Below are 26,472 nucleotides of genomic sequence, written 5' to 3' on the forward strand. Positions count from 1 at the left end.
TCACTGTATGTGCAATTTTTCTCTGCTTTGCATGAAGAAATAGGTTGTTGATGTGACGTGTCACACATGACAAAACTGAATATAATTAGTATTCGCATTATTTAAAACGCAGTAAATTATACATTTCTTTGTATTCCATGGACCTCGTTAAAAAAAAAAAAACAGCCCTATGATGTGACTCTCTCAAGTATGGAAAAGTAAATTACAATGTCTATCATTTAAAAATAAGGGCGAAACAGTGGCTCAGTGGTTAGCACTGTCACCTCACAGCAAGAAGGTCACTGGCTCGAAGAACATCCACTGTGTAAAACATACGCTAGATAAGTTGGTGGTTCATTCCACTGTGGTGACCCCTAATGAATAAAATGGACTAAGCTGAAGGAAAATGAATGAATAATTTCAAACCAAAATAACTTTTGTAAATGTCAAAAAAAAAATTTCATTCATATATTTCTAAAAACATAGAAACTCAATACATGCTGTTTCTGAAAACCATGTCCTCTGGTGTGACATTAAATGCTAATGTTTTTTAGGAAATACCATCGAAAAATGTTATTAGTTGAATGGGGTCCATTCAAGATCATGTGACTGAAGCCCCTTGTAAGGGCCATCTTTTAAAGGGCTCCAATTTTGGCCTTTTTACAAGATTATTGTAAAACATCATTGGAGTCATTTGTGTCTCCAGAATGTGTCTGTGAAGTTTCAGGTCAAAATACCCATCAGATTTATTCTTTCCTGAAAATGTCAATTTCTGGCTCAAAGGGAATAGTACCTGTTTTGGTGCCTGTGCCTTTAAATGTAAATGAGCTGGTTCTCCATGCCCACTCTTGGGACATGTGGTTTGAAATGATGACACGAGGAAACAGAGACCCACAGTCTTCAATATTACAGTGAGATTAATGAGACACACAAATGCCATTACAAAGTTAACAATGCACGTTTAACACGTTGAGCTGTTTTTGCTCATCTAATTGTGGCAAATGTGACTGGATGCCCACCAAATGGGTAAATATGCTGCTGTATAGAGATCCATGTTAGATAAGGTACTTTACAAAATAAATCTGATTTAACATCCACAAACCGGATCTCCTGTTGTGTGATTGAAGCGTGCTGGTTTATTTTTGTGTACACTGTCTGATGTAGTGTTTTCAGCAGTTATGAATTATGTAGCTCAAAAATGATTTCAAAATGCTATAAAAAAATACAGTGAAGCACTTTCTGCTCATTGTTAACCACAGAAGGTTTGAATCCCAGTTACTTTGCAAATCCTGTCCTGTGGACATGTGTAGGCAGATTCTGATGTATGATAATCTTGGATAATATAACGGTTTCATGATTAATACTCAAAAATATGTTATTTTTAAATATCTGGGTAAAAAACAAGAGCCATCTATTTACCTCTGAACACAATACTACACTGGTCAGGTCCATAGCATGCTTGGTGCAATTTGATTTCAAATGTTTGCTAAATTGTGGCCTGACCAGTAGCTTTTGGTGTGAATAGTCCTTTACTGCTGAAGATGTTGCCCTAAATAAATACTGTATATAGTCTTAACGTAAAAAGCACATTAAAAATTTCATATACCTTAAGAATGATATAACAGAAAATGTTTGTGTTTTTAAAACTGACTTTTTCCCAAACTGTGGTAAACCTTGAAACCAGTTATCATCCCATGCCTAGACACATGTATAAGCTTTTCCATGGAGACATGTTAATACCAAGTGGCAACAACCTGCTCTCCCTTGTGAAGTTAATACAGAAGTAACTAAAACTGCAATACATTGAATTTCTGCTAGGCCTGGTTCCATAATAGAGCAAATTTCTATTGACCCCATTGTTAAAATGGGCAACTTTACAGTGGAAAAAAGGTGTTAACAACCTGGTACAAAGAACAAATTTGTTGTATATAGCTAATATTACCCTTCATGACAACTGTGAGGGGGAGAATATTTTTATAACTCATCTGTTTCTTTTATATTAAGTTATATTGAGTCTGCATAATTAAGGGCGTGGCCACTTGAGTGACAGCTAGGTCTCACTAGTCGACGTTAGCTCAGCTGATTCCGGCTGATTAGCTGCTGAACTCTGCATAAATATCGTATTTTTGTTTTGTTTTATGTGGCTTTACAGTCAGTTGCCTTTTGGAATTATTTCCTACAATTATCAGATAATATGGCTGGCTGTGTGCACTTAATTGTGCTCATAAACCATTCAAGTGCCCTCCATTTCCCAGGTGAGTGAAATTTTATACTTATATACCATCTCTATAAATGTATTTGTTTTATCCAAGATAATTTACCATTTATAATTTTCTTTAGACCTGTAAAGCACTCCAGAATTTGACTGATTAATTAGCTGTAGACTGTAGGACAGTCATCTGAAACGCAAGACTACTGAACACTGTATGACAGCATTAACAAACACTATCTATATTTGAAGTATCCGGAAGTAATTCACGCTTTTCTCCTGTAGAAAAATGTCACAAGAACACTGCTCATGGCTCAATGTATTACAACAGTGTTTTTAAACGACTACACACTTTATTGATATAGTAAACAACCAAGCACATGTGGTCAGAACAAAAACGAGTCACAGGTAATGAAGTGTTAAGTGTTTTTCCCACAGAAAAGGCCGATAAAATGCTAAATGCTAGCAGACATCTGTAGCTTCTCTCACGCTCCGCATCTTTGGCCTTTTTTTGATATCCCTCTGTCGGCGCAATGACGTAAAATGGCGAGAGTTGGCCACCCCTACTTGTAGCTTCATTTGCGCTCTTCAGAAATCTATGGGTGACGTCAAGAATACTATGTCCATATCTTTTGAAAGACCTTTCAAGATCTTTGAAGATCTCTTTCAGAAAGCAGGTAAGACAAAAACAGAATCCAAACAATAAAATAAAGAAATAAATTACAGGGTGAGAATTTGGTAAAATCTGAAAACGTGGTAAAAATCAGATGAGAGCTTTTCTTTTTATTTGGATAGCTTTTGAAAATTGTTCATTGGGTTTAGGGAAGTGAGTGGACAGATCAATCAATAAAATTGTTTGGGTTTAGAGGAGGAGGAGGGTGGGTCAGTAGAACAGTGGCCTCTGGTGGGTTTACGTGAGAACAGCAGGTGCAAAAGGCACCCACGAGAGAAATCTGAGATCTGAAAAAGTGTACACAGGGGTGTATTTTTAGAAACCACTATAAAATTGTTTTGTTTTCCTTTGCTGTGACAACCCGATTCATTGAATATGTAAAAAAGTCTGACAAGTCATGAATAAATAACAAATATTATATATATATATATATATATATATATATATATATATATATATATATATATATATATATATATATATATATATATATCAAATCAATAGCACTTTATAAAGCTAAATCACTCTTACTCTATTTGTATATTATTAAGAGTTATTATTAAGAGTTATTATTATGATTATTATTACTTTTATTTTTTTAAGAATTATATTTTACTTATTTTTGTTTATTTATTTGCAATGTCACAGCATATTACATATTTAGCGTATAGTTCTGAAAAATGTTTAAAATCAGTAAAATAATAAATAAAGTTAGTGACTCCCTATATTTTCTAAAACATCAGACTTTAAACTACATAAATATATCTATTTGTTGCATGTACAGTAGTTACAAGTGCAAAGCTAGCTGTGATAATTGCAGTTGTTTGTATCCTTGAAAAAATAGCCATCTTGGTGCAATAAATGGGGGGCATTGAGGACATTCTAGAAAGAGCCACACTTTAGGCATCCTCACATCGGTGTCCATGACAGGTACTACTCATCCAGGCCACTCCACGTTAATTTGGGGGGAAACAGAGGAGTTGTCTGAGCCTTGTTGTCCTATGTCACGGCTGACCCAGGAGGTAATTGTCCCTTCACCTGTTCCTCAGATCTGCCCGCAGTTAGAGGACTCTCATCAGGAGAGGAACCCATCAAAACCTGCCCGCCGGAGTTGCCTCAAAAGCCCTGGACATGCAAATATCGCACCCTTTTTATGTCATGTTGGAGAGCCGGGATGACCTCTGACTTCTGCCCTCCACTTTCAACTACTTATCCCTTCCTCTTTCCCTCTCAGAGTAGCTTGACTGGGTTAGACTTTAATTAATGAAATGTATGATAATGTGATTTCTGTAATAGAATGACATAGTCTAATGGTGTTGTGTGATTATGATTAATACAGCACTTAAAACATGGGAAATCAAGCCAAGGGCTAAATGACGGCCCCTTTTGATTCCAGACCCCCGTCCCGCCAACATAACTGGACAGACTGACCCGATCAGAACGAGTTCAGAAATGTTGCTTTGATATTTACGCAGTCAAACAGCACAAATGTTCATATGTATAATCCCTAAATCGCTCCTTTTTTTCTCCTTTGTTTTTCGCGAAGGTTATGCCAAGGAGACTTGCAAACCAGCACCAGGAGGAACGGAGAACTTTCACAGGTGTCTGCGGAGGAGCGTTAGTCACCCTCATACCTTGTGAATTTGATAATTAATACCGTAATTCAACTAAAACCACTCGGCGTGAGCTGTAATGAAAACTGATGTAGCTACTCAGCACAGCGAGCATCACAGGTGGGCCCAAATTAATGTGCAAATAGAGCTAAATTGCCTGTGCTTAGTGTTTTCGTCAGCACCATTTCAGTTTGTTGGAACTATCAGTAATTAATTCTGATATAACAAAGTCGTAAATTTAAGGTTAAACACCAGCGTTACCTTCTGATGCGGCGATGGGGGGCTCATTTAGGAGTCCCAGCTGGGATCCAACATCTCACCATTACTGAGAGATCAGACGAGCCCTTGGAGACAAAGAACAACTATAAGGCTGTCAGCTGTGGTTAGCGCTCTAAAATACTCAGATGCCCATGGAAATGAGCAACGGCTTTAGAAAATATCACTGCTGCCATTAAAACCGTCTTTGGAATACGTGACACGAAAGGTTAATTGTGTTTAAGTTCTGTGCGAATGACGTGAATCAAAACATTTTTATTCTGCTTGGCCTTTTTTTTTTCTTTCTCGTAGGCAAAGCATCTCATTTATTGAAAATGGTGTCTGAAAACAAACCGCAGACAAATCAGAAAAATAATCACACATTTATGAATATTTAATATCACAGTCACGGCAAATAAGGCGAGTAATTAGTGGTTTCCATAAATTTGCAAATTGTTATTTCATGTTGATGAAAGAGGTTCGGTTTGGCTCATGAATTATTCATGCATCAACAAAAGTTTAGCGGAAAAGAAATGAAAAGGAATGAAAAGTGAAAATTGCAGGACTGTGAACGCACACACACTCAAATACACATGCAAGACACTATATTCGACAACGAATGCTGATGCTGAGCTCAATGCAACAGTGTTTATTATAAAAATGTAGTGAGATTTAAATAATAACATTGTTTAATGAAGTACAAGTAAAATCTAGCAAAAAAATAAATGTACAACCACAATAAAACCTAAAATCTCCTACATAATGGAGATAACAGCTTCTAGAGACAAAAACGTGTAAAAAAAAATGAAAATCAAGTTAAAAATAAAGAAAAGTACAAGCACAGAAAAACCTAAAAATCAAGACAAAATGGGGAAGAGCAAACAGCTTCTAAGACTAAAATGTCAGACTAAAAATCTAATAAAAAAGCATGCACAATCGCAATAAACTAAGACAAAAGCTTGTTAAAAAAAATGAAAATCAAGCACAAAAATAAAAGTACAACCATAGTAAAACAAAATCACCTACAAAATGGGGATCAGCAAACAGCTTCTAAAACAAAAACAAACAAAACTGAATATCAAACAAAAAAAGACATGTACAACCACAGCAAAAACAAAAATCATAAAATGGGGATCAGCTAACACCGTGGTCCTCAACCTTTTTATCACGGCAGACCAGTCAACATTTGACAATTTTACCATGGATTTGGGCAGGGGGTTTTGCGGCGTTTCGTAGGTTGTTTTATTTATGGAAAAAATACAAAACACTATAGTGTTTGGGTGTTCTGTGTTTGTGAAATAATTAGTCTACTGAAATGTGTATATTCCATACAAGCTGAAGCTGATCGGTCAATTCTTGTCACGTGGCTGGCGGTGCGCTTGCAGAATTTATTCAACTGGGTTCGCCTGGCTGGCACAATCACAGTAAAAACTTAAATTCACCTACATAATAGGGACCAGCTACAAATTCTACCAAAAAAAAAGAAAATCTAGCAAAAAATGTACAAGCACAGTAAAACCTAAAATCACCTATAAAATTTGATCACCTAACAGCTTAAGACAAAAACATGTTTAAAAAAAAACATGAAAATCTAGCAAAGAAAAAGAGACGTACAATCACAGTAAAGACTTAAAATTACCAACATAATGTGGACAACTTCTAACTAGGCATGGGCCAGTATATAGAGTAGATTCTATTGGTATAATAATCTTGGATAAAAAATATCACGGTTTCACCATATTGTGATTACTGCTCTAAAGTCTGTTCTTTTTAAATGTCTGGGTAAAAAACTAAAACTTTTTTCCACTTTAAACACAATATATATTTTATTCTGAGTAACATTTTAAACATTTTGAGCAATCAACATGTCAGGCTAAATCATTCAAATGAATCACTGACTTCTGCTGTCTTCATTAGTTTCAAAAACACAGATTCAAAATTCAAAATGGCATCTTTGGATTTCTTTTCTGCTGTAGATACTCTTTTCCTAGAAAACAGAAAAAAAAATCTTACACATACCTTAGGAACGGTATAGCAGAGCATTTTTTTTGGGGGGGTTAAAACCTTGACTTTTCCAAATCGCAGTATACCTTGAGAATGGTTATTGTCCCATGCCTACTTCTAATACTAAAATGTGTTTAAAAAAAACTGAAAATCAAGCAAATATGTACAAGCACAGTAAAGCCTTATACTGCAAATCACTGTAAAGCACTGTAAATCACCTACAAAATGGAGATAACAGCTTCTAAGACAAAAACTTCTTTAAAAAACTGAAAGCACAAAAATAAGAGCACAACCACAGTAAAACCTAAAATCACTAACAAAATGGGATCAGCAAACAGCTTCTAAGACAATAATGTGTTTAAAAAAAACTGCAAACAAACATTTAATAACACAAAAATTAAGGAAAAAAGACAACTACAGTAACTCAATATAAAAACCATACATATTTGGATCCAAATCTTTACATTTTCACCACTCTAGATTGCCAATATTCTCCACATCCTCTGCAGTAACTCATCCACAAATAAGGAACACTAACAAAAAGAGGCGCTTTGTGATAATAAACGTGTGTGCGCCCGTTTAGCAGGGCGGGGTGCAGGGGTTAATGTTTCGGTGGAGCCGTGAGACGCAGCGAGTCAGAAAACAAGAGCAAAACAAATCTGTGATCTGGAACTTCCCAAGCACCCACTCAGGAGGGATTAATGAGGAGTACACTGCTGTGAAATTACGTGCCCTTTGAGTCAAGAAAATGGCCTTAGTGGTGCATGACCTTGAAATGAGGTGAGACAAACCTCACCTGAACCACAATTAACAACGTTACATGGGCCGAGGTTGACATTAGCAGACAAAAGAATACAAACATCAAGATTTAACGTGGAAAATTCTGCTTTCAAGGCACATCGGGACTCATTTTCACTGGCTGAATGCTTTAAAAAGGTCCATTCACAACAAAAACTGTAAATATAGGCATCATTCATAATATAAAAAATTGCATCGCAATGGGGTTTATGCAGAAGTAAACAAAAGGACTTTGATTTTTCGGCAACCTGGGTCAAATGCTTCTGTTTCCCAAATTGTATGCAGTTACAAAATCGGCGCATTTAAAGTCTGCTTTCTTTAAAAATATTCACTGCCTGATTGATGTAGGATATAAAGTGGGTCTCAGAATGTACAAGAAGCACTGCATTAAATGCCATTTTTCTGCACCATGTCTTTAAAATATGAAAAGGTATTTTACTCCAGTTTTTCCAATGGAGTTTCTGCGTTGGACTCCTGCTCCTGAAGGGCGCGAGTATGTAAACAGCTTTTCATCTCATTTTCCACTTTAACAACTAAATAAATGCTGAAGTCTGTTTAATTGATAATATATTAATGTTACTACAGCATCAATGCTGTAAAAGGAACCATATAAAATTGAAAAAGGCCACATTAACCGTTCACTGGAGGTTTGTCTGTATGAGAAGAAACAGCTGTGAATATACCACACCATATACTATTATAATGAACGCAGCATAGAAAAACAACATGTAGAAACTATTTTTAAAACTTTTTTGGTCACAATTTAGGTTAAGGTGCATTTATCGCTATTAACAAACCATTATCTAACACTTTTAGCTCAATAAACTACTGATTTGCAGCTTATTAATAGTAAGATAGTAGTAGGGTTTAGGTATTGGGCAGGATTAGGGATATAGGACCATACGTTATAAGTATCAATAAACAGCCAATATCTTAAGGTAATAGGTAGGTAATAAATTAGTAGTTAACAGTAGGAATTGGTTTTAAACTATAGTGTTACATTGCATTTTTCTGATGACGAATGATAAAAACATTGATAGCCAATCAGAATAATTTAAAAATAATTTAAAGTGGCATTTAATGAAAACTGTGGCTAAAGCTTTGTAAACAGAAAAATATTGTTTGATAGCTAGGGTTGGGCGATGTCGACCAATTTGGCATCGTATGATGTCGAATGTGAAACATCGCGATAGACGATGGCATCATCATCGACCATTTACTTGACCCGCATGGCCTTTGCTTTACCCATAACCAAATCCTAAATAAATACAGATAAGTTACACACAAATTACCATCAATCACTTTTTTCAGTAGGACTCCGGCATGAATAGGTAAAGTGATCTGTGTCATTATAATGTTGTGGACAAATTTAAATTGGTAAAAAAGGTGCACAACCAACAAGAACCAACTAACAGTATCTGAGGTTTTTGCTAAAATTACTAAGTACAAGCGTGAAAGTGAAAGATTGAAGCAGTGTACTGACGCTGTGACTGACTGCTGGAGCTCAGATGCGCAGATACACTGCAGCGTGGCAGAATGTGTGTGTTTGTGTTTGTGGTGGTCACGTGATCATGTGTGTTTTCAGCGGTATAGTGTGGAAGGAGGGATTTTCAGATATGCTAGATGAAATGCCAGTGTGGACGTGGATCATTTTCGTTCTAAAATGCCATTTTAAAACTAAGACATATTAGTGTAAACGGAGCCTGAGTATGTATTTTTTGCAAGCGAGTTGCTGCTGCAACAGGGGCGGGACGGACGATTGCAATGCCGGCTCAGCATCGTGATGTCAAGATCAAGATTTTTAACACATTTCTACACATAATAGTTTTGATAACTTATCTCTAATAACTGATTTCTTTTATCTTTCCCATGATGACAGTAAATATTATTTGACTATATATTTTTCAGGACACTTCTATACAGCTTAAAGTGAAATTTAAAGGCTTAACTAGTTACAGTAGGTTAACTTGGCAGGTAATAGTAATTAGACCAGTTATTGTATAAGGATGGTTTGTTCTGTGGACTATTGAAAAAATATATAGCTTAAAGGGGCTAATAATTTTGACCTTAAAATTGTTTTAAAAAAATTAAAAACTGCTTTTATTCTAGCCTAAATAAAACAAATAAGACTTTCTCCAGAAGAAAAAATAGACATAGAAGAAAAAATAGACATACTGTGAAAATTTCCTTGTCTTCCCATAATTTGGGAAATATTTAAAAAAGAAAAAAAATAAATAAACAGGGGGGCTAGTAATTATTATTTCAGCTATAAGTAGTTTGAACAACCATCAAAGATCCTTTTTTGAGAGTGCTAAATGCAGGTCGGTGCGACAAAAATGAATTCTGTTCTGATGTCGCATATAAAATATGCTCACAAATCACATTGTTTTCACATTCGAATTTGATTCTGAGTAACAACTGCCTGCCCTTGCCAACATGAACCTGTCACTGATGGGATTATTACTGTATAAGCATGACACTGGTTTTCAGATTAATTTAGTGTGTTCATATGTCTCTTTTTATTCCTTCAAGCAGAGAGAGATGGATTAAACCTAGTACGGAGTGTACAAAACAAATCCTTTCGAATAAGCAAAACAAGCAGCTGAGGTAAACAGAAATTCAAAAAACACAGGAAATATTAACTGTATAAATGAATTGTCTCAATATTAATTACTGATAAAACAATAAAATATTCTAAAATAAAAGTAACATTCTTTATTGTATTCTGTATACCAACAAAACTACAATAAAAAAATAAAAGACCTGTTTTTTTTAAATGTTAATTTATAATAAGGCTTGTTGTATTTGTAAGGCTTGTTGTAAATGCTTATAGTTATTCTTACTATTACATAAACAGTTTAAATCAAAATAAAAAAGATTTTTCTATTCCAAAGTCCATTTCATGTATAACGTTATATTTATTAAGCAATTAATATGATGATTTTGATTGGCTGATGCTTTATGATGTCATCTGCTAGTCTGTAATCTAAATCTTTATAGCTACAGGGCTCAACATATAAAAATGCGTACAAATCTATTTTTTAGATTTATTTTTTATTTTATTTAGATTTATTATTTATTTTTCCATATTTTAAATTGGAAGCTATACAATATTATATTTGTGCATATTCATTAGATTAGTCAGTACTGAAGCCAAATCTGGAGCTTATCTAACAAAATAACTTAAAATAACGTTTCAAAAATGAGTGCACCCACATTTATTTGTTATAGAAAAATATTAAATACAAATTTTAAAAAGAGGAAAAATCAAGAAAGCAAAAAAATAGAAGAATTTGTTTGAAATTTTGTAGGTTGTAATTTTTTATTTTGCAATATTTAGCTTGAATTTAATTGTGTTATCTTTTAATTTCTAATATGTAGGGTGACTAAAATATATTTTATTAAATATATCTGCTTAATAAATCTGTTTTGTTTAAATGCACCAAAATACATTGCCTATATTCACTGAGAAATTTATAAAAATATACATTTTCAAAACGGAGTATATTCAATTATGCTGAGCACTGTATCCTTCTAAGTGCATTTTAGCAATCAATAATGTGAGAGGCATTATAACAGATAAAACCGAATAAAAAATGAAAAGATGGATGAAATAATTCATTTAGAGATGCGCGTTTTAAAAAGTTTTTAGTCTTCTTTGAACTTGAAAGCTTTTTAGAATAGCGAATTACATCCCAAAGACCCAAGCCAGTCGATCAAGGGCATGTTTACCTAGCAAAACATTGGAGAAGTAGTGCAGTGGAGAGAAAAAGCACGTTCTGCATGTACAGCCGCTAAGACTGTGTTTGATTAAAAGGTATTATGGAATAGGAACACTTGCTCGCCAAGCGGATGTTTGTTTGCCTTTGTCGTCCGGTGGCCGCTTTTATCTTTTGTGTAATTCTCTGTCTGCTGAAATGTGTTTAAAGAGATGAATTGGGATTGGAGGAGCCGTCCTGACATGATTATGAAGGATTCATCGAGAGCCATCTGCCATCGTTATGAAAGGGGGTGAGGGTGTGGAGAGACAGCGGACCTTCTGTTCAGCAGTCTTCCTACTATCACACAATAGACGAGCCTTTAGCGTGTGGAATTAACACACTCGCGCATCCAGCTCGCCTTCGCAAGGGACAGTTGTGGGGTCGGGCAGACGCGTTGAAGGTACGAATTCCTTCTCCAAGACGGATGCGGCCAAACGGGCAGCCAACACTGCGATGCTTTCCCAGAGCGAAGTCCAGGTAACAGAAGGACGAGGGTTCTCGCTGAACATATAGTCGACGTCATATTCACACACCAGTTGGAGGAATTTAAGGAGCAGATGGGTTCTATTGCTCATCAAAACGTCCAGTTGCTCTTCAAAAAGGACGAGGCCGGAAACCAAGCCAGCGTGAGCCTGTTCTGATGGCACATAAGAGATATGCTTGAAAAATCACACATTGTTTTCTCTCGCTATTTAAATTCGTCTTTGGGCAATGGCTGACTGCACAGGCTAATGTAAACCTGTCAATGATCGGGTTTTAAAGTATGATTTCCCAATTTAAAGAAACGGTTCACCCAAAAATAAAGATTATCCTATCAGTTCCTCACCCTCAAGACATCGTAGGGGTAAATGCCTTCAAACTAGATGAAACTACTTATTCAAAATGAGCGTTGGTTCATAGGTTGCTAAGCGAGGAGGTTTTCTTAGAGGATGACAAGCTGACAACACATTGCTCGCAGTCTGATACAAGTTTTATTTATGGAGAAAATTAGAAAGCACTGCAGTGTTTGGATGTTTTGTGTTTGTTTGAGACAATTAGTCTGCCGAAATGTGCTTATTCCATACAAGCTGAAGCTGATACTCTAGAACTCTAGAAAAGACGTGATATGCGAACAGCCCCTAAAAGGCTGCCGTCATTCGCGATCTTCAGCAACTGATCTTCTTGCACAGCCATGCAGGATTCATTTGATTTGTTGACGAATGGGTTGCGGATCCATTCCTTGTCAGTTTGCAGGTCCTTCACTGGGCCTATTCCTTTAGCAAAGAAACTTTTCAAAGACTTTTATTTCTCACTCATTTTGCTGCTTGTGGGTTAAATTTGGGCACTCAAATGACCGAGATGTAAATGGGAAAATACATAACTTTTTCAAAATAAAAGATTTTTCAAAATAAAAGACACAGATAATAAATAAAACAAAAATAGTTAATGATTTCTTGTGTGGCCCGGGGGTTGAGGACCACTGTGTTAAACATTCATTCATTCATTCATTCATTCATTTTCTTTTCAGCTTAGTCCCTATATTTATCTGTAATCGCCACAGCAGAACGAACCGCCAACTCATCCAGCATATGTTTTATGCAGCGCATACCCTTCCTATCACAACCCATCCCTGGCAAACACCCATACACACTCATTCACACGTACACTAAGGACAACTTAGCCTACCCAATTCACCTGTACCGCATGTCTTTGTACTGTGGGGGAAACCGGAGCACCCGGAGGAAACCCACGCGAACGCAGGGAGAAGATACAAACTCCACACAGAAACGCCAACTGACCCAGCCGAGGCTCGAACTAGCGACGTTGTTGCTGTGAGGCGACAGCACTACCTACTGCGCCACTGCGTCGCTTTAAACCTACACATACGATTAAAATATCTTATGCCTCTCTTTTTTGAATGGGATTGTGCTAAGTAAATTTATAATCTGTATATGCCACATTTTGCCTTTTGACACACTGGCTGCGTCCGAAACCACCTACTACTCAGTAGGTACTGCATTTGAATTTTAACGTACTACTCTGCCGTTACAAAAGTACATTCTATACAGTATGAACGTGAAAAGAATGAATGGAATTCGGACGTACTACATTCGCCATTTTGTCATGGTCACATGACCTGCCTGCGTAAATTGCGTTGCTTTACTCCTATTCATGAATTCGCTCGCGGGGCATCATGGGATAGCACAGCATCCATGGGATGCGCACTCTAGAATCTCGCCAGAAGTAGTAAGTCATACAGGTACTTCTCGCATACTGTTTTTCGAATTCTATGAATTCAGACATACTACTCGGCTCGCATACTAATTTTAGCGTACTACATAGTATGGAAGTATGCGGTTTCGGATGCAGCCACTGTGAAAAGAACACAGGCTGTTTCTCAATATGCGTTCTTCAGCGGTCTTGCGTCCTCGTGTTCTCGTGCAACGTCATCATCAGCTGCCTAAGTTCAGTTCCAATACTCAAGACCGCAAGTACGGAGGACGCGTGAAACTTCCCGGATGTGTTCTTGATATCGAGGACGCACTGATGCAGACTTGAGCACCGAACTCACTCTGGAAGTCCCAGAAGTCATTGCGACTGGAGGTGGGAAGCGCTGCATTTTATTTAGATTTATTATTAAAGTTTGGAGATATTACTTACTTACATCGGGAGTTTCCCTAAATGAAACGGTGAAAGTAAACATTACCATGAACATCTTAATAAAGGAATAAACACATTAAGGGTGTTTGTTTGCTGAAATTCGTATTAAAATCTGTTTTATTCATATTGTGCAACATAGATTTATAATGTTTTTATGCAAAATATATATTTTGAAAAGGGGAAAAACAACAAATCGTTGTATGAAGGCTGAAATGTTTAAATAATTTCCATTTAAAACGCATGAAGGTCACGTGACCATCAGGAAGAACGCAGCATCCCATTTCTCAAAGGACGCATTCTCTGCCCTCACGGTCTCCTGAGTTCGTTCTTCTGAGGACACCTGGCAAGACCAGTCTCCAGAAGAACACAAGTCCGTTCTCTGCATTCTTGGAATTGAGAAACAGCCACAGTGAAACTCTATGGTCATGAATGGCTGCCTGCTTCACATAGCTGCTTACTCTTCCTTAAAGCCTGTACTATTTTCAAAATAAGAGTCCCACAAACATAGTAAGTAGAATACAAGCTTAGATTAAAAAATAAGGGTGAATACTAAAATAATTAAATCTCATTATGAAACTTTGTGGCCAATCCAATGTTTTGTTCCAAATGATTTGTTTTTCACTGAAAATTTTTAACAAAACAAAGGCTTTCCATGTACTGACCACTTATTACTCATCTATGCTTAGGTATATCCAGATTTACATTCTATGGTACCTATAATATGACGCATGTTTTGATTGTTGAAAACCCAATACTGATTGACCAATCGTAAAATATTTTAAACATCAAAACCAAACTGGCAAAATATATGTAGAAGCAGATTTGCTGACACACTCCTTTAGAAGCAATAGTCCACAACCTTTAATGCTACTTTAGCGAACAGATGAGACTCTGTAGTCATGCATGGCTGCCTACTTCGCAAAACTACTTATTCTTCCTTAAAGCATGTCTCGTTATCAAAATAAGAGACCTTAAATATATAGTGAGTATAACACAAGGGAGAAAAAATTATCATTGTTGTAATCTCATAAAGAAACTTGGTTGCCAATCAAATGCTCAAATGCAAATGTTTGGCCCAACTGGTCTGTTTTTTCACCGTGTTTTTCTACTCGCAGGATTTACACAAGAAACAGGAACCAATGGCATTGTTCTCGCATTTTCCTAGATATATACAGATTTCCTTTCTATGGCTGTTTTGACTGTTGAAAACCCATCCTGAGAGATCAATCGTAAAATATAGATTTTAAACATGAAAACCAAACTAGCAAAACGGGTGTAGAAGCAGATTTACTGACACAATTCTATTGAAGCAATAGACCACAACCTTTATTGCTACTTTAGTCAGTTCTCAACCGAACGGTTTCCTTTTTACCACAGCGTTTGACTTGCCTGCGAATGCGGCGCACATAAAATCTCACTATAAAAAGATTTATATCGCTCTCTTTAAAGCTGATTTACACTACACATCTTAACACAATTTCTCCCCTAAAAAAGTCAACAGTGTGCACACAATAGACAGGACGATCATTACCACAGTAAAAGGTTGTCGCGGCAAGTCTTTTCATCCTTGTAGGAGAATTAAATCTCACACGAGTGTGCCTTAAAAATTCAATTGAATCATATATCGTCAAGCAAGCTCTGCGTCCAAAGTGATCATAACTGTGGTGAATTGCAGCCCGTAACCTCGGTCAGAAATCTCAAAGCCATCCGGCCATCTTTTTGACAGCCCGTTATCAAGATAAACCCAAGGAGAATCAGAAGCAAATACTCCACAGTGAACCGCTCTCCACCCTGCATTGTTTTAACATAGTGCCGCTTTCATTCCACCTATTATAATCCTGCCATCACTTCACATTACAGGTCAAAGTTATGGTGCTTAATTACATGCCGCCTGCTCCCCGCTTCTAATAACCTGTCATTTGGGGGGAATTTGAATGTCACACCATATTGTGGAGCCGTAATGGCGTCCGGCAGGTCCACTGATGGGACGTTTTAGGACAATTATAGCAGATATTCAAATCGCAGGTGGGATATTGAGTGACCCGCAGCATACACAGATTTTCTGTCACTAAAACACACACACACACACACACACTTGACCCTGCGATCCCGCGCACTTGACATTGACAAAATGAACGCCTCCGCCGCAGAAATAGTTTAACTGTAGCCTGATCGCTTTTATTATCCTTCTAATCCAGATATCAGCTATTTCATCAGGCCGGAAGATATGCATGTCATGAATTATTTTGACACGGGGACCTTTTAATTTTCTCCAGCAATATTTCATCCCACCAATCAGTGGCTGAAGTCAGCGGTGGCGCGCGGCTGTGCCGGTGTTAGAGGACAGTGCTCTGCCGACGGCTTCAAATCATCTGGGAGCTGTAATGAGCTATGGACACAATTATTATCATCTCCGGTGCTCACACATTTCATCAGCAGCCCCGAGGGGGGGCAGATGCAAGATCACACACACACACACACACACACACACACACACACACACACACACACACACACACACACTGGGCGCCTAAAATATAACACAAGCTATTCTATGGATAAGGGTAACTTTATACTACAGGACTTTATTACTAAAGGGTTTAACTGGCAGCTTCTCTTAGAGTTTGTGTTTACAGTTTATGCAATGAAAGTCCAAAGAGTGACATTTTTAGTGTAGCAATACAATGCAGAAATGGCGTTTCGTGTGTGAAAATGTTATTAATTTTTTGTATAGGGAAATACATTTTTAATAAGTGCTAAACCTTTAAAGCCTGACCTGTTGAGGGTGTTAATCAATCATCTTTGCTTTTGCCTGAACCCATCTGTTTGCATAAGAAATTTAAAGAATGATGTTTAACAGTACAATTTGTGTAGAAAACTACATTACCCATGATGCTGTACAATTCTACCAATCAGAGAGTTCCCCTTTCCTTTTTTTAGCCGTTTCACATACATAGGCCGAAATCGCATACTTCAATACTATATACAGCAGTATGCTAAAAACAGTATGCAAGCTGAGTAGTATGTCGACAGGACGCGAGAAGTACCCAGATGACCTACTACTTACAGTGAGATTCTGAAGTGCGCATCCGATGCAAGCTACGCTATCCCATGATGCATCGTGAGAGAATTCGTGAATGGGAGTGAAGCAAAGCAACTGATGTGGGTAGGCCACGTGATGATGATAAAAAAGCGGATGTAGTATGTTCAAGGGTTATTCATACTACTCGCATTCATACTGTATAGAACGCACTTGTCTGACGGCCGAGAAGTACATTTAAATTCAAATGCAGCGCCTACTGAGTTGTAGGCAATTTCGGACACAGCCATAGTCTTGTTCCCTTGTCTTTTTGTCTGATTTTTATTTGGGATTCTCCTCATGACTGGTAGGTTTGGTTTATGTACTATAGTGCTGAAAGGTCCCATGAAATTAAAATAAAAAATTCGATGTAAGATTTAGTCTGTTAGGTTTAAGCATATCTATTAACAAGTGTGCTCCAAAACAGAGACGATGTAAGATTTGCATTTAGAAAATATGAAACTGATGTAAACATCCAAACCTTGCAGTTTGTCACTTCTGCCTAAATGAGTCAATATATTTTTTTCACGTCACCTCATACATTTAGTTTATCCAGCCTGATGTCATGTTCAAGGAAACATAACTATTTTAAGTTTTGTCAGTTTGGTGACTAAATCGTACAAATTCAGTCATACAAAAACATACTAATGTAAAAAGGGGGCGTGGCACCCAACCCCGCCCCTAAACTTAATCATCATTGGGGGATAAGCAAATCGAACTGTACGAATGAGGTCATACAAATTCATGCGAATAAGCCACTAAATCAAAAAGGTTTATCATTAAATTTTGACCAATCAAATGCTCTCTAGTATCTGACATGCTCCACCCCTTTAAAGACATTTCTCATTTCCATTTGATGTGTTTGAGCTCAATGACTCTCACTGGCAGAGCTACGATAAAAAACGAAATGCTATTGGCTGTTCTTTAAAGAGGAAGAGCTACTCTATGTTCCACCCTCAAACATCGGATAAAAAATAAAAAAAATCCACATTTTAAAGCACTTAAACTAAGATTTTTTAATGATAAAAATACTTCAAGAAAAAGCACTTCTTTAAAATCTAGAAAACCAAAGACGTCAAAAAAAAAAGCTCTTTAAAAAATCTTAACAATATGTATGCCAGTTATATAAAAGAAAGTCCTGGCATATAGTTAAAGGTAGTGACAAAGCCTTTCAAAGTACTCACTCACAAGGTACTCACAAGTTTACAAAGAATTCAAGTGTTTTGTTTTGAACCAGTAATTGACCGCTGGTTTAAACTAGCAAAAGTTACACCACTACAGTAAACTAGGCTTTATTGCATTATAACTGTTTTGAAATCTCAATGGTTCAGGGCCAGTAGGCAAATGTATACAAAATGATAACAATATAAAAAAAATGTTACGTTTTATGTACAGATGGCACAGCATTGTGAGAAGGATCACCATTTACACAAATCCATGAAAATAACCAAAAATGCTATAGTATGTAGTATGCATGCCAAAACAGTAGGTGGTGATGTCATTTAGTAAAGAAAGACTATGCATTTGCCAATATACAGTCCTTTAGTCCTGGTAACATCTATTTTATATTTGCCTCTGTTTCCTCTGCAAATAAAAAGGTTCTTTGATAAAGCTAATGTTGAAGATTTTAACATGAAGCCAGTGTAACAGTATCGCCTACAACAACGTACCACCTATTCAATCTTCTAAACAAGTACTGACCACCGTGTGCTTTGATTAAAGTCCCAAAAAAATCTAAACTAACCATACGATTTTGTTGGCTCACAGTTTGTGGTGAACAGTTTGTGTGCCAGTTTGTGGTAAACAATTTATCTGTGCATGTTATTAAGAAAAAAAAATAGTTTGCTTTAGTAATCTTCATTTGAAATCTGAAAATGCACTTCCTGTTTGTTTTCAGTTTTAATCTCAGATTACGTGAATTTAAGGGAATGGGCGTGGCTAACATACTTGACCACGCTGGTTCAACTATTAGTTTTTAAAACAAACAGAAATGATGAGGAGGAGGAGTCTGTTAGGTTGTAATAACTCTTCTAAAAAACCCTCTCCTGATCTTTCTGAATGAAATGCCATTTATTACGTCCATTCAGCCCACGGTAGAAAAAACAGGCCATGCCCACTGTTTGCTCATTTAAAGTTCAGTTTCTAATAAGAACTGCGTCACATTACAAAAACAAATAACGATCGCAGCTTCCGGTTCATTGGGACATTAAACCATGAAACTTAATTATATTTCCATCGCAACTTCAAACATTTTAGCAGGTGGCTAATGTGACTGAATGACCAATACTACAATTTTGTTCAAAGCTGTATTCAACCCTTAAATCAAAATCAGTGTAACTTTCCTATGATGAAGAGAAAAGTTGCAGAAAATTCTATTACTGTATTACCTATAAACTACTTTAAATGACTAAGACTAAGATTAATTAAATACCTCATTTTCTCAACTTAAATGGAGTACGTTCACAGTACTCAAATAGATTCATTTTTTTTAAAGATTTATTTTTGGCCTGTTTGCCTTTTTTAAGTGGATAGGAAAGTATTTCAGACAGGAAGCGAAATGGGGGAGAGAGAGGGCTTAGGGAAGGGAAATGTCCTTGAGTCAGGATTCAAACTCCGGACGCCCTGAAGTGATACGACAAATAGATTAGTTTTTAAAAAACATTTTTTTAGCAATCGGTTTCATCAATTTGTTTGAGTTACATTATTTTACTGGGTTTTACAGTGCTCAGTTGGTTTGGGTTCATTTATTTAGTTTTACTGTGCTCAAATTGCTTCATTTACTCAAATGGATTAAGTTCACAGTACTCATTAGGATTAGTTTTTGAACTTAAATGGTTCGTTTCAATTGGTTTCTTCAAATGGTTTGAGTTATCTTAACTTATTGGGTTTTACTGTATAATTATATTTATTATTAAATTAATTATATATATATATATATATATATATATATATATATATATATATATATATATATATATATATATATATATATATAGCCTATTTTCTTGTAGTGCTGGGCAAAAATTTATCTCTTCCAAAATAAAAGTTTGGACTGTGAATATTTATTATGATAATTATATAAACATACATGTGCATGTATATATTTCAGAACAAATGTGCCTATATTTACATATAAAATATATATGTATATAACAGAAATTATATATAAATGTACGACAAAAAAAGTTTTGTAGTTTTTTTATGTACATGTTACAAACAGTTGAAGTCAGAGTTATTAAACCCTCTGAATTATTAGTCCCTGTTTATTTTTTCCCCCAATTTTTAACAGAGAGAATATTTTTTCAACACATTTCTACACATAATAGTGACATTAAAGGCTTCACTAGGTTAATTAGGTTAACTAGGCAGGATAGGGTAATTAGGCAAGTTATTGTATAAGGATGGTTTGATCTGTAGAAAATATTGCTTAAAGCTAATAATTTGAGCTTAAAATGGTTTTTAAAAAAATATAAACTGCTTTTTTTTTTTTAGCCCAAATAAAACAAATAAGAATTTATAAAAAAGAAAAGAATATTATTAGACATACTGTGAAAATGTCTTTGCTCTGATAAATATAATTTAGGAAATTATATAAAAAAGAAAAAAAATCTAAGGGGGGCTAATAATTCAGATTTTATCTGTACCTATAACTATGTATATAAAACACACTTATATCTTGTGTCAAAAAAAACTTTTATTTTGATGTGCTTAATCTTTGCCCAGCGCTAATAAATTGTAATATATAATACAATTGATAGATTATTAATGAAACAATTAAGAAACAAACTGCCCACAAAAACTAGATTTACATAATGTTCAGACCATTTGTTAAAACTAACCTCCCATCTATCTCCAGAATACAGGATCCACTGGAAAAGCTGCTTTGATTTCTGGATCTGGAAATCTTTGACCTTCTCGTGTCCAGGTAACGACTCTAGATTTAAAACAAAACATTACAGCGCATTAAACAACAAGAAGCCATTCCATCAGCCTTTGAGGAAAAGAAAAATGTTTCAATTAAATCTCCAGTATCAGCAGCCATGCTGATTGCACACACACACACTTCCACATCCTCAAAAAGTTATTTGACATAAATTACGGGTGTCACATCATTTTCCTGCACACAGAATGTAATTTACGGCCGATCCCATTGACTGGGAGCTGAACCTCAAATAAAATCGTCAAACTGCCCGGGCAATAAGATGCACCTTTCTCTCCCATCAGCACACAATCAGCTCGCCGGCCGCAGGCAGATTAACAATGCAAATACTGCTCATGATAGTAACGACACATTTATGCACAAATACGGAGCTGTGCTTGATATCTTTGAGTGCCAGGGAGCTTTGGAGGCATTGGCTTTATCTGCTTCCCTCTTCATATAAAATGAACTGCCTGGCGAGAAGAGGGAAGAGATGTAGATGTAATACTCAATAAATTAAAGCATGTTTTAGTGGAATTCAACACATCATTGCTATTTGTCTTCAAGGTGAGTTTAAAGGTCTCCGGGGCAGTTTGATTTTCTTTTTGGTGACACTCAAATTAAAAATAGATTCATGAGTATAATGATTATGCATAGTACATGAGGAGTAAACAATTAAGATATTTCAAAATATGTTTTTGCTTTTTTTTAAACTTAGTATAGGGCAGAACATTGGAAAAATCTTACACTGCGAATTTACTGTTTCTTTTTATTTTGCGATATATATTGTGATATGAATAAAATTTTACCATATGACTTAATATCTCTATTTAGAAAGAATTTATAATGTTAGATTGATTGGAATAATTCTGCAGTGGGAGTGCATCTCCATAAAATCTAATAAACCATCTATAAAGTTTTTGATGCACCCCCCTACACACTTTTGTTGTGGTCTGTGCTATTTGCAGTGCATTTCTGTATTTGCATGTGTTGTGAGTTGTGTTTCATCCAGAACAACAAAGTGTTAAAGTGTTTTATCATTTCCCGAGCCAAACAGTATTCAAGTACAGTAACTCATACAAATCCTTATACAAAATCACAGACATCAAACACACGTGCAAATGATAAATTATGATACAAAATCAACATTGCATATCTGTGACTATTGCGAATGATCACATTGTGATATCGATGCTAAAGCGATATAATGTGCAGCCCTGTCTTAGTAAATTGCATTTATTAACCAAGTTTAGTTACAAGGAAGTGTAATCATCTGCCATTGTGCATATTATTCCAGTAACAAAAAGAGAGTAAAAATATTATAAACAAATTTCTAGAATCCACATTTGTTAAATTAGCCACGTGCACCATGTTTTAACAACATACAGTTGAAGTCAGAATTATAAGCCCCCCTTTGATTTTTTTTTTTCTTTTTTAAATATTTCATAAATTATGTCTAACAGAGCAAGGAAATTTTCACAGTATGTCTGATAATATTTTTTCTTCTGGATAAAGTTTTATTTGTTTTATTTCGGCAAGAATAAAAAAAAACAGTTTTTTTATTTTTTTTAACACCATTTGAAGGAAAAATTATTAAACCCTTTTTTTTGCACTAGTCCACAGAACAAACCATCATTTTACAATAACTTCCCTAATTCCCCTAACCTGCCTAGTTAACCTAATTAACCTAGTTAAGCCTTTAAATGTCACTTTAAGCTGTCTAGAAGTGTCTTGAAAAATATTTAGTAAATATTATTTACTGTCATCATGGCAAAGATAAAATAAATCAGTTTTTAGAAATGAGTTATTAAAACTATTATGTTTAGAAATGTGTTGAAAAAATCTTCTCTCCGTTAAACAGAAATTGGGGGAAAAAATAAACAGGGGGCTAATAATTCAGGGGTGCTAATAATTCATTAAATGCATTAATTTATCTGTGTTCACCCAAAATATTTTATTTTTGAGCAGTAAAGGATGAAATACTGATTATATTGAATATTTCATATATAAATACTGATTTTTTATTTTATTTTGCAATATATATTGTGATACGAATACAATTTCACCATATGACTTAATATCTCTATTGGGAAAGAATTTATAAAGTTAGATGGATTGGGATGATTCTGCAGTGGGAATGCATCTCCATAAAATCTAATAAACAATCTTTACAATTTTTTTGGGCGCTTCCGACACATTTTTGTTGTTGTTTTTGCTACTTGTAGTGCGTTTCTGTATTTGCATGTGTTGGGAGTAATCTCATGCATGTTTTTATTCAGAGACTGATGATTTAATGTTTACTATTTGCATCTCCATAAAATCTAATAAGCAATCTATAAACTTTATAGGGTCTTTCCCGACACTTTTATTTTATTTATTTTATTTATTTATTTATTTATTTTTTGTGGCCTGTGCTATGTGCAGTGCATTTCAGTATTTGCATGTGTTGTGAGTATTTTCATGCATAATAATCAATAAATACAATTAAGAATGAGATAAAATAAAGGGTTTTATTTTTTATTTTTTCCTGAGTCTACATTTTTTTAAGTACAATAACTGAATGATAAAAATAGAAATAATTCAATAAAATAATCATAGTTAGGTCACAAATGGCACAATTTCTTATACCTGATTGCTTTTTAAGACAATTATACAAAATCACAGACATCAAAAACACGTGCAAATGATAAATTATGATACAAAAACAAAACATTGCATATTCTGCAATCTGACTACTGCAAATGATCACATTGCGATATCGATGCTAAAACAATATATTGTGCAGTCCAGTCTTAGTATATTGAATTTCTTAACTAAGTTCATTTACAAGGAAATGTATCTTAATCTGGCATAATGTTTGTATCATTCCAATAATAGGAGCAAAAAAGGAGCAAAAAATTAGTCTACAACATTAAATGCCTTAGTTTAGCTGTGTTCAGCCAAAAGACCTTATTTTTGAGCAGTAAAGCACGAAATATTGAATATATACTTTACATTCATCAAACTCTCAAGTTAATATGTTTTTATTTTTTAAGGTTTTGAAAATTATTTAACTGTTTATTAATTATTTAAATTTACTTATAAACTGGTTTAAACTTAAAACTTTCATATTATATGGAATTTCGCTCATAATTTAAAATACTGATTTTTTCCGGTCTAAATATGAATATACGTGTGTGTGTGTGTGTGTGTGTGTGTGTGTGTGTGTGTGTGTGTGTGTGTGTGTGTGTGTGTGTGTGTGTGTGTGTGGAGAAAGAAAGAGAGAGAGAGAGAGAGAGAGAGAGAGAGAGAGAGAGAGAGAGAGAGAGAGAGAGAAAGAAAAAGAGAGAATGCAAACTATCTGATAACTACCAAAATATCTAATTAAAGAAATTAAATGTCTGTGCATTTATCTCAATATTACATTATAATTTACTTCTAACTCAAGGATGTCCAAACTCGGTCCTGGAGGTCCGGTGTCCTACAGTACATAGTTCCAACTTCCTTCTACATACCTGGCTGAACGTTTCTAGAATAGTACCTAGAATGCTTGATAAGCTGGTTCAGGTGTGTCTAATTGGGGTTGGAACTAAACGTTGCATGACACCGGCCCTCCATGATCGAGTTTTTACGCCCTTGTTCTAACTCATAACCAAATTTTAATATGAGGTGGTACAATATGTCACATTAAACAACATACATAATGTACTTGACCAGAATAGTATTAGATAATTTTGATGTCACCATGTCGTGAAGCACATTCAGTTTACCTGAACACTTTTTTGATGCATCATCCGTCCGTTGATTCCCTAGCTTAGCACCTTTTAGGGTTATTGGTTCAAAGGTATGACAGAAAATCCATCCTTTTCCTGTTCATAAGGTGTATGGACGAGTCGACATGTAAAGCAGCTTGGAGAATTGGTCTTAAATCAATTTAAGTCTCATTGAGTCTCTTGCAAACGGCCCTCACAAAGCTGTCATCAAACACTTAAGCACATGACAAGGCAAAACATGCACTTTGTCCTTAAATGTGATCGTTTAGATAGGAAGCCACACTGCATATAATACATGCGATTCAAAGCCAACCAGCGCCCCCTAGTGTCAGAACTGATATAGTCACTCTAATAAAAGTGTCAGAGATTCACCAGAGGCTTTAAAATGTCTCACTAGGAACTTCTAGCTTTTGAAAGCCAAAATCTATAGAGTCACATCACACTAAGACAATTACCCTGAGCTAAAGCTGCCATATGAGCACAGTATGGCCACCATATGCGCGTCTTCCAGGCCTGTGGCCCAGTTGAAGTAACTGACCCACTTCACATCACTATTGTGCCATTAGGGTCTTTCAGACAGACAGATGAAGGTGTGTATGTTGGGAAAGGTACAGTGTGATGATTGATGAGGCTTCCTGCGGCTTTCTCTTTGCATAGGTTTCTAGAGGAGCAAAGCAGTATGACTTTGTCCTGATGTCTTCCATACAGGCAGCATGCTAATTCGGCTACACTTGTCTTCAAGCATCTACCACTGGACTGCGAACTGGGAATCGCTGGTGTAGAATCAGAGTTGGTTGGAGGCTGGCGTCGCTCACGGCTGTTTACACCCATCATCGTGAACAGATTTCTTGCCCTTGACTCTGTTTCTCTTCTGCCGCTGCTGGCTACAGCAGTTCAGCTGGCACAGTGACGCTGGCAGAGGCCCCTGTGCTGGAGGCTGGACCCTCATTTTACTACCCAGCAATCTGGATCTGCTCGGAATATATATTGCCTGAGCATAGGGACTTTGTCTATGCATGTAACTGCATACACACATAAAATCACATGACAGTAACTCAGTGCATTTAGACATGCTCAAAATGATCTGCTCAAGTTCAAACTGAGCATCAGAATGGAGAGGAAACATGATTTAAAAGACCTTATGTGGTTGTTGATGCCATATAGGCTGGTCCAGGTATTTCAGAAACTACTGATCTACTGGAAATTTGTATGCATTACCTTCTCTACACTGTAAAAATGCTAATGTAAAAAATCTATAACCTGGTTAACAGTAAGTTTACTTAATATACAAATGGCGAATAACTGCAAATGAACTTTCTCATTTCACATTGTATGCTTTTTTTGTTGTTGTCATTACCATGGTTGTTTTTAGTTTTGTTTCTAATCAGTTATTTACATTAGAGTTCAGTAATCATGATAAATAATGTTTATTTTATACTTTAGGGCAGCACAGTGGCGCAGCACATTTGCCTTTGCTGAGCCCCAGCTGGGTCAGTTCATTTTTCTGTGTGGAGTTTGCATGTTCTACCCGTGTTCACGTAGGTTTTCTCCAGGTGTTTAAATTTCCCCCAAAAGTCCAAAAACATGCAGTATAGGTGAATTGGGTACGCTAGAATTGTCCGTATAGTGTATGTGTGTGAAAGAGAGTGTAAGGATGTTTCCCAGCGATGGGTTGCAGGTGGAAGGGCATCCGCTGCGTAAAACATATGCTGGATAAGTTGGCGGTTCATTCCACTGTGGCGACCCCAGATTAATGAAGGGACTAAGCTGAAAAGGAAATGAATGAATGT

General features: G+C 35.8%; 1 protein-coding gene across 12 annotated transcripts in view; it reads right to left on the reverse strand.

Annotated features, from left to right (window-relative positions):
* The window catches only part of LOC147831063 (uncharacterized), a 171,791-nt gene extending 146,881 nt beyond the window's left edge, over positions 1 to 24,910 (reverse strand). For 8 of the 12 annotated variants that reach the window (XR_015525018.1, XR_015525014.1, XR_015525016.1 and 5 more), the window contains exons 1-2: positions 24,680 to 24,910; positions 20,851 to 20,945 (exon numbers count right to left, since the gene is read on the reverse strand). Coding sequence is in view for 2 of the 12 variants with exons in the window: in XM_087309579.1 (XP_087165705.1) it covers positions 20,851 to 20,857 (7 nt within the window). In the remaining 10 variants the exon portion in view is untranslated. Of the gene's footprint in view, positions 1 to 4,735; positions 4,819 to 5,339; positions 6,717 to 20,850; positions 20,946 to 24,679 lie in introns of those variants that run through there. The other 4 variants (XR_015525020.1, XR_015525019.1, XR_015525022.1 and 1 more) reach the window with 2 other exon arrangements.
* Between the last annotated feature and the right edge of the window lie 1,562 nt (positions 24,911 to 26,472).

This window comes from Danio rerio, chromosome 24 (assembly GCF_052040795.2).
Source record: "Danio rerio strain M-AB ecotype USA chromosome 24, GRCz13ab, whole genome shotgun sequence".
Classification (NCBI taxonomy): Eukaryota; Metazoa; Chordata; class Actinopteri; order Cypriniformes; family Danionidae; genus Danio; species Danio rerio.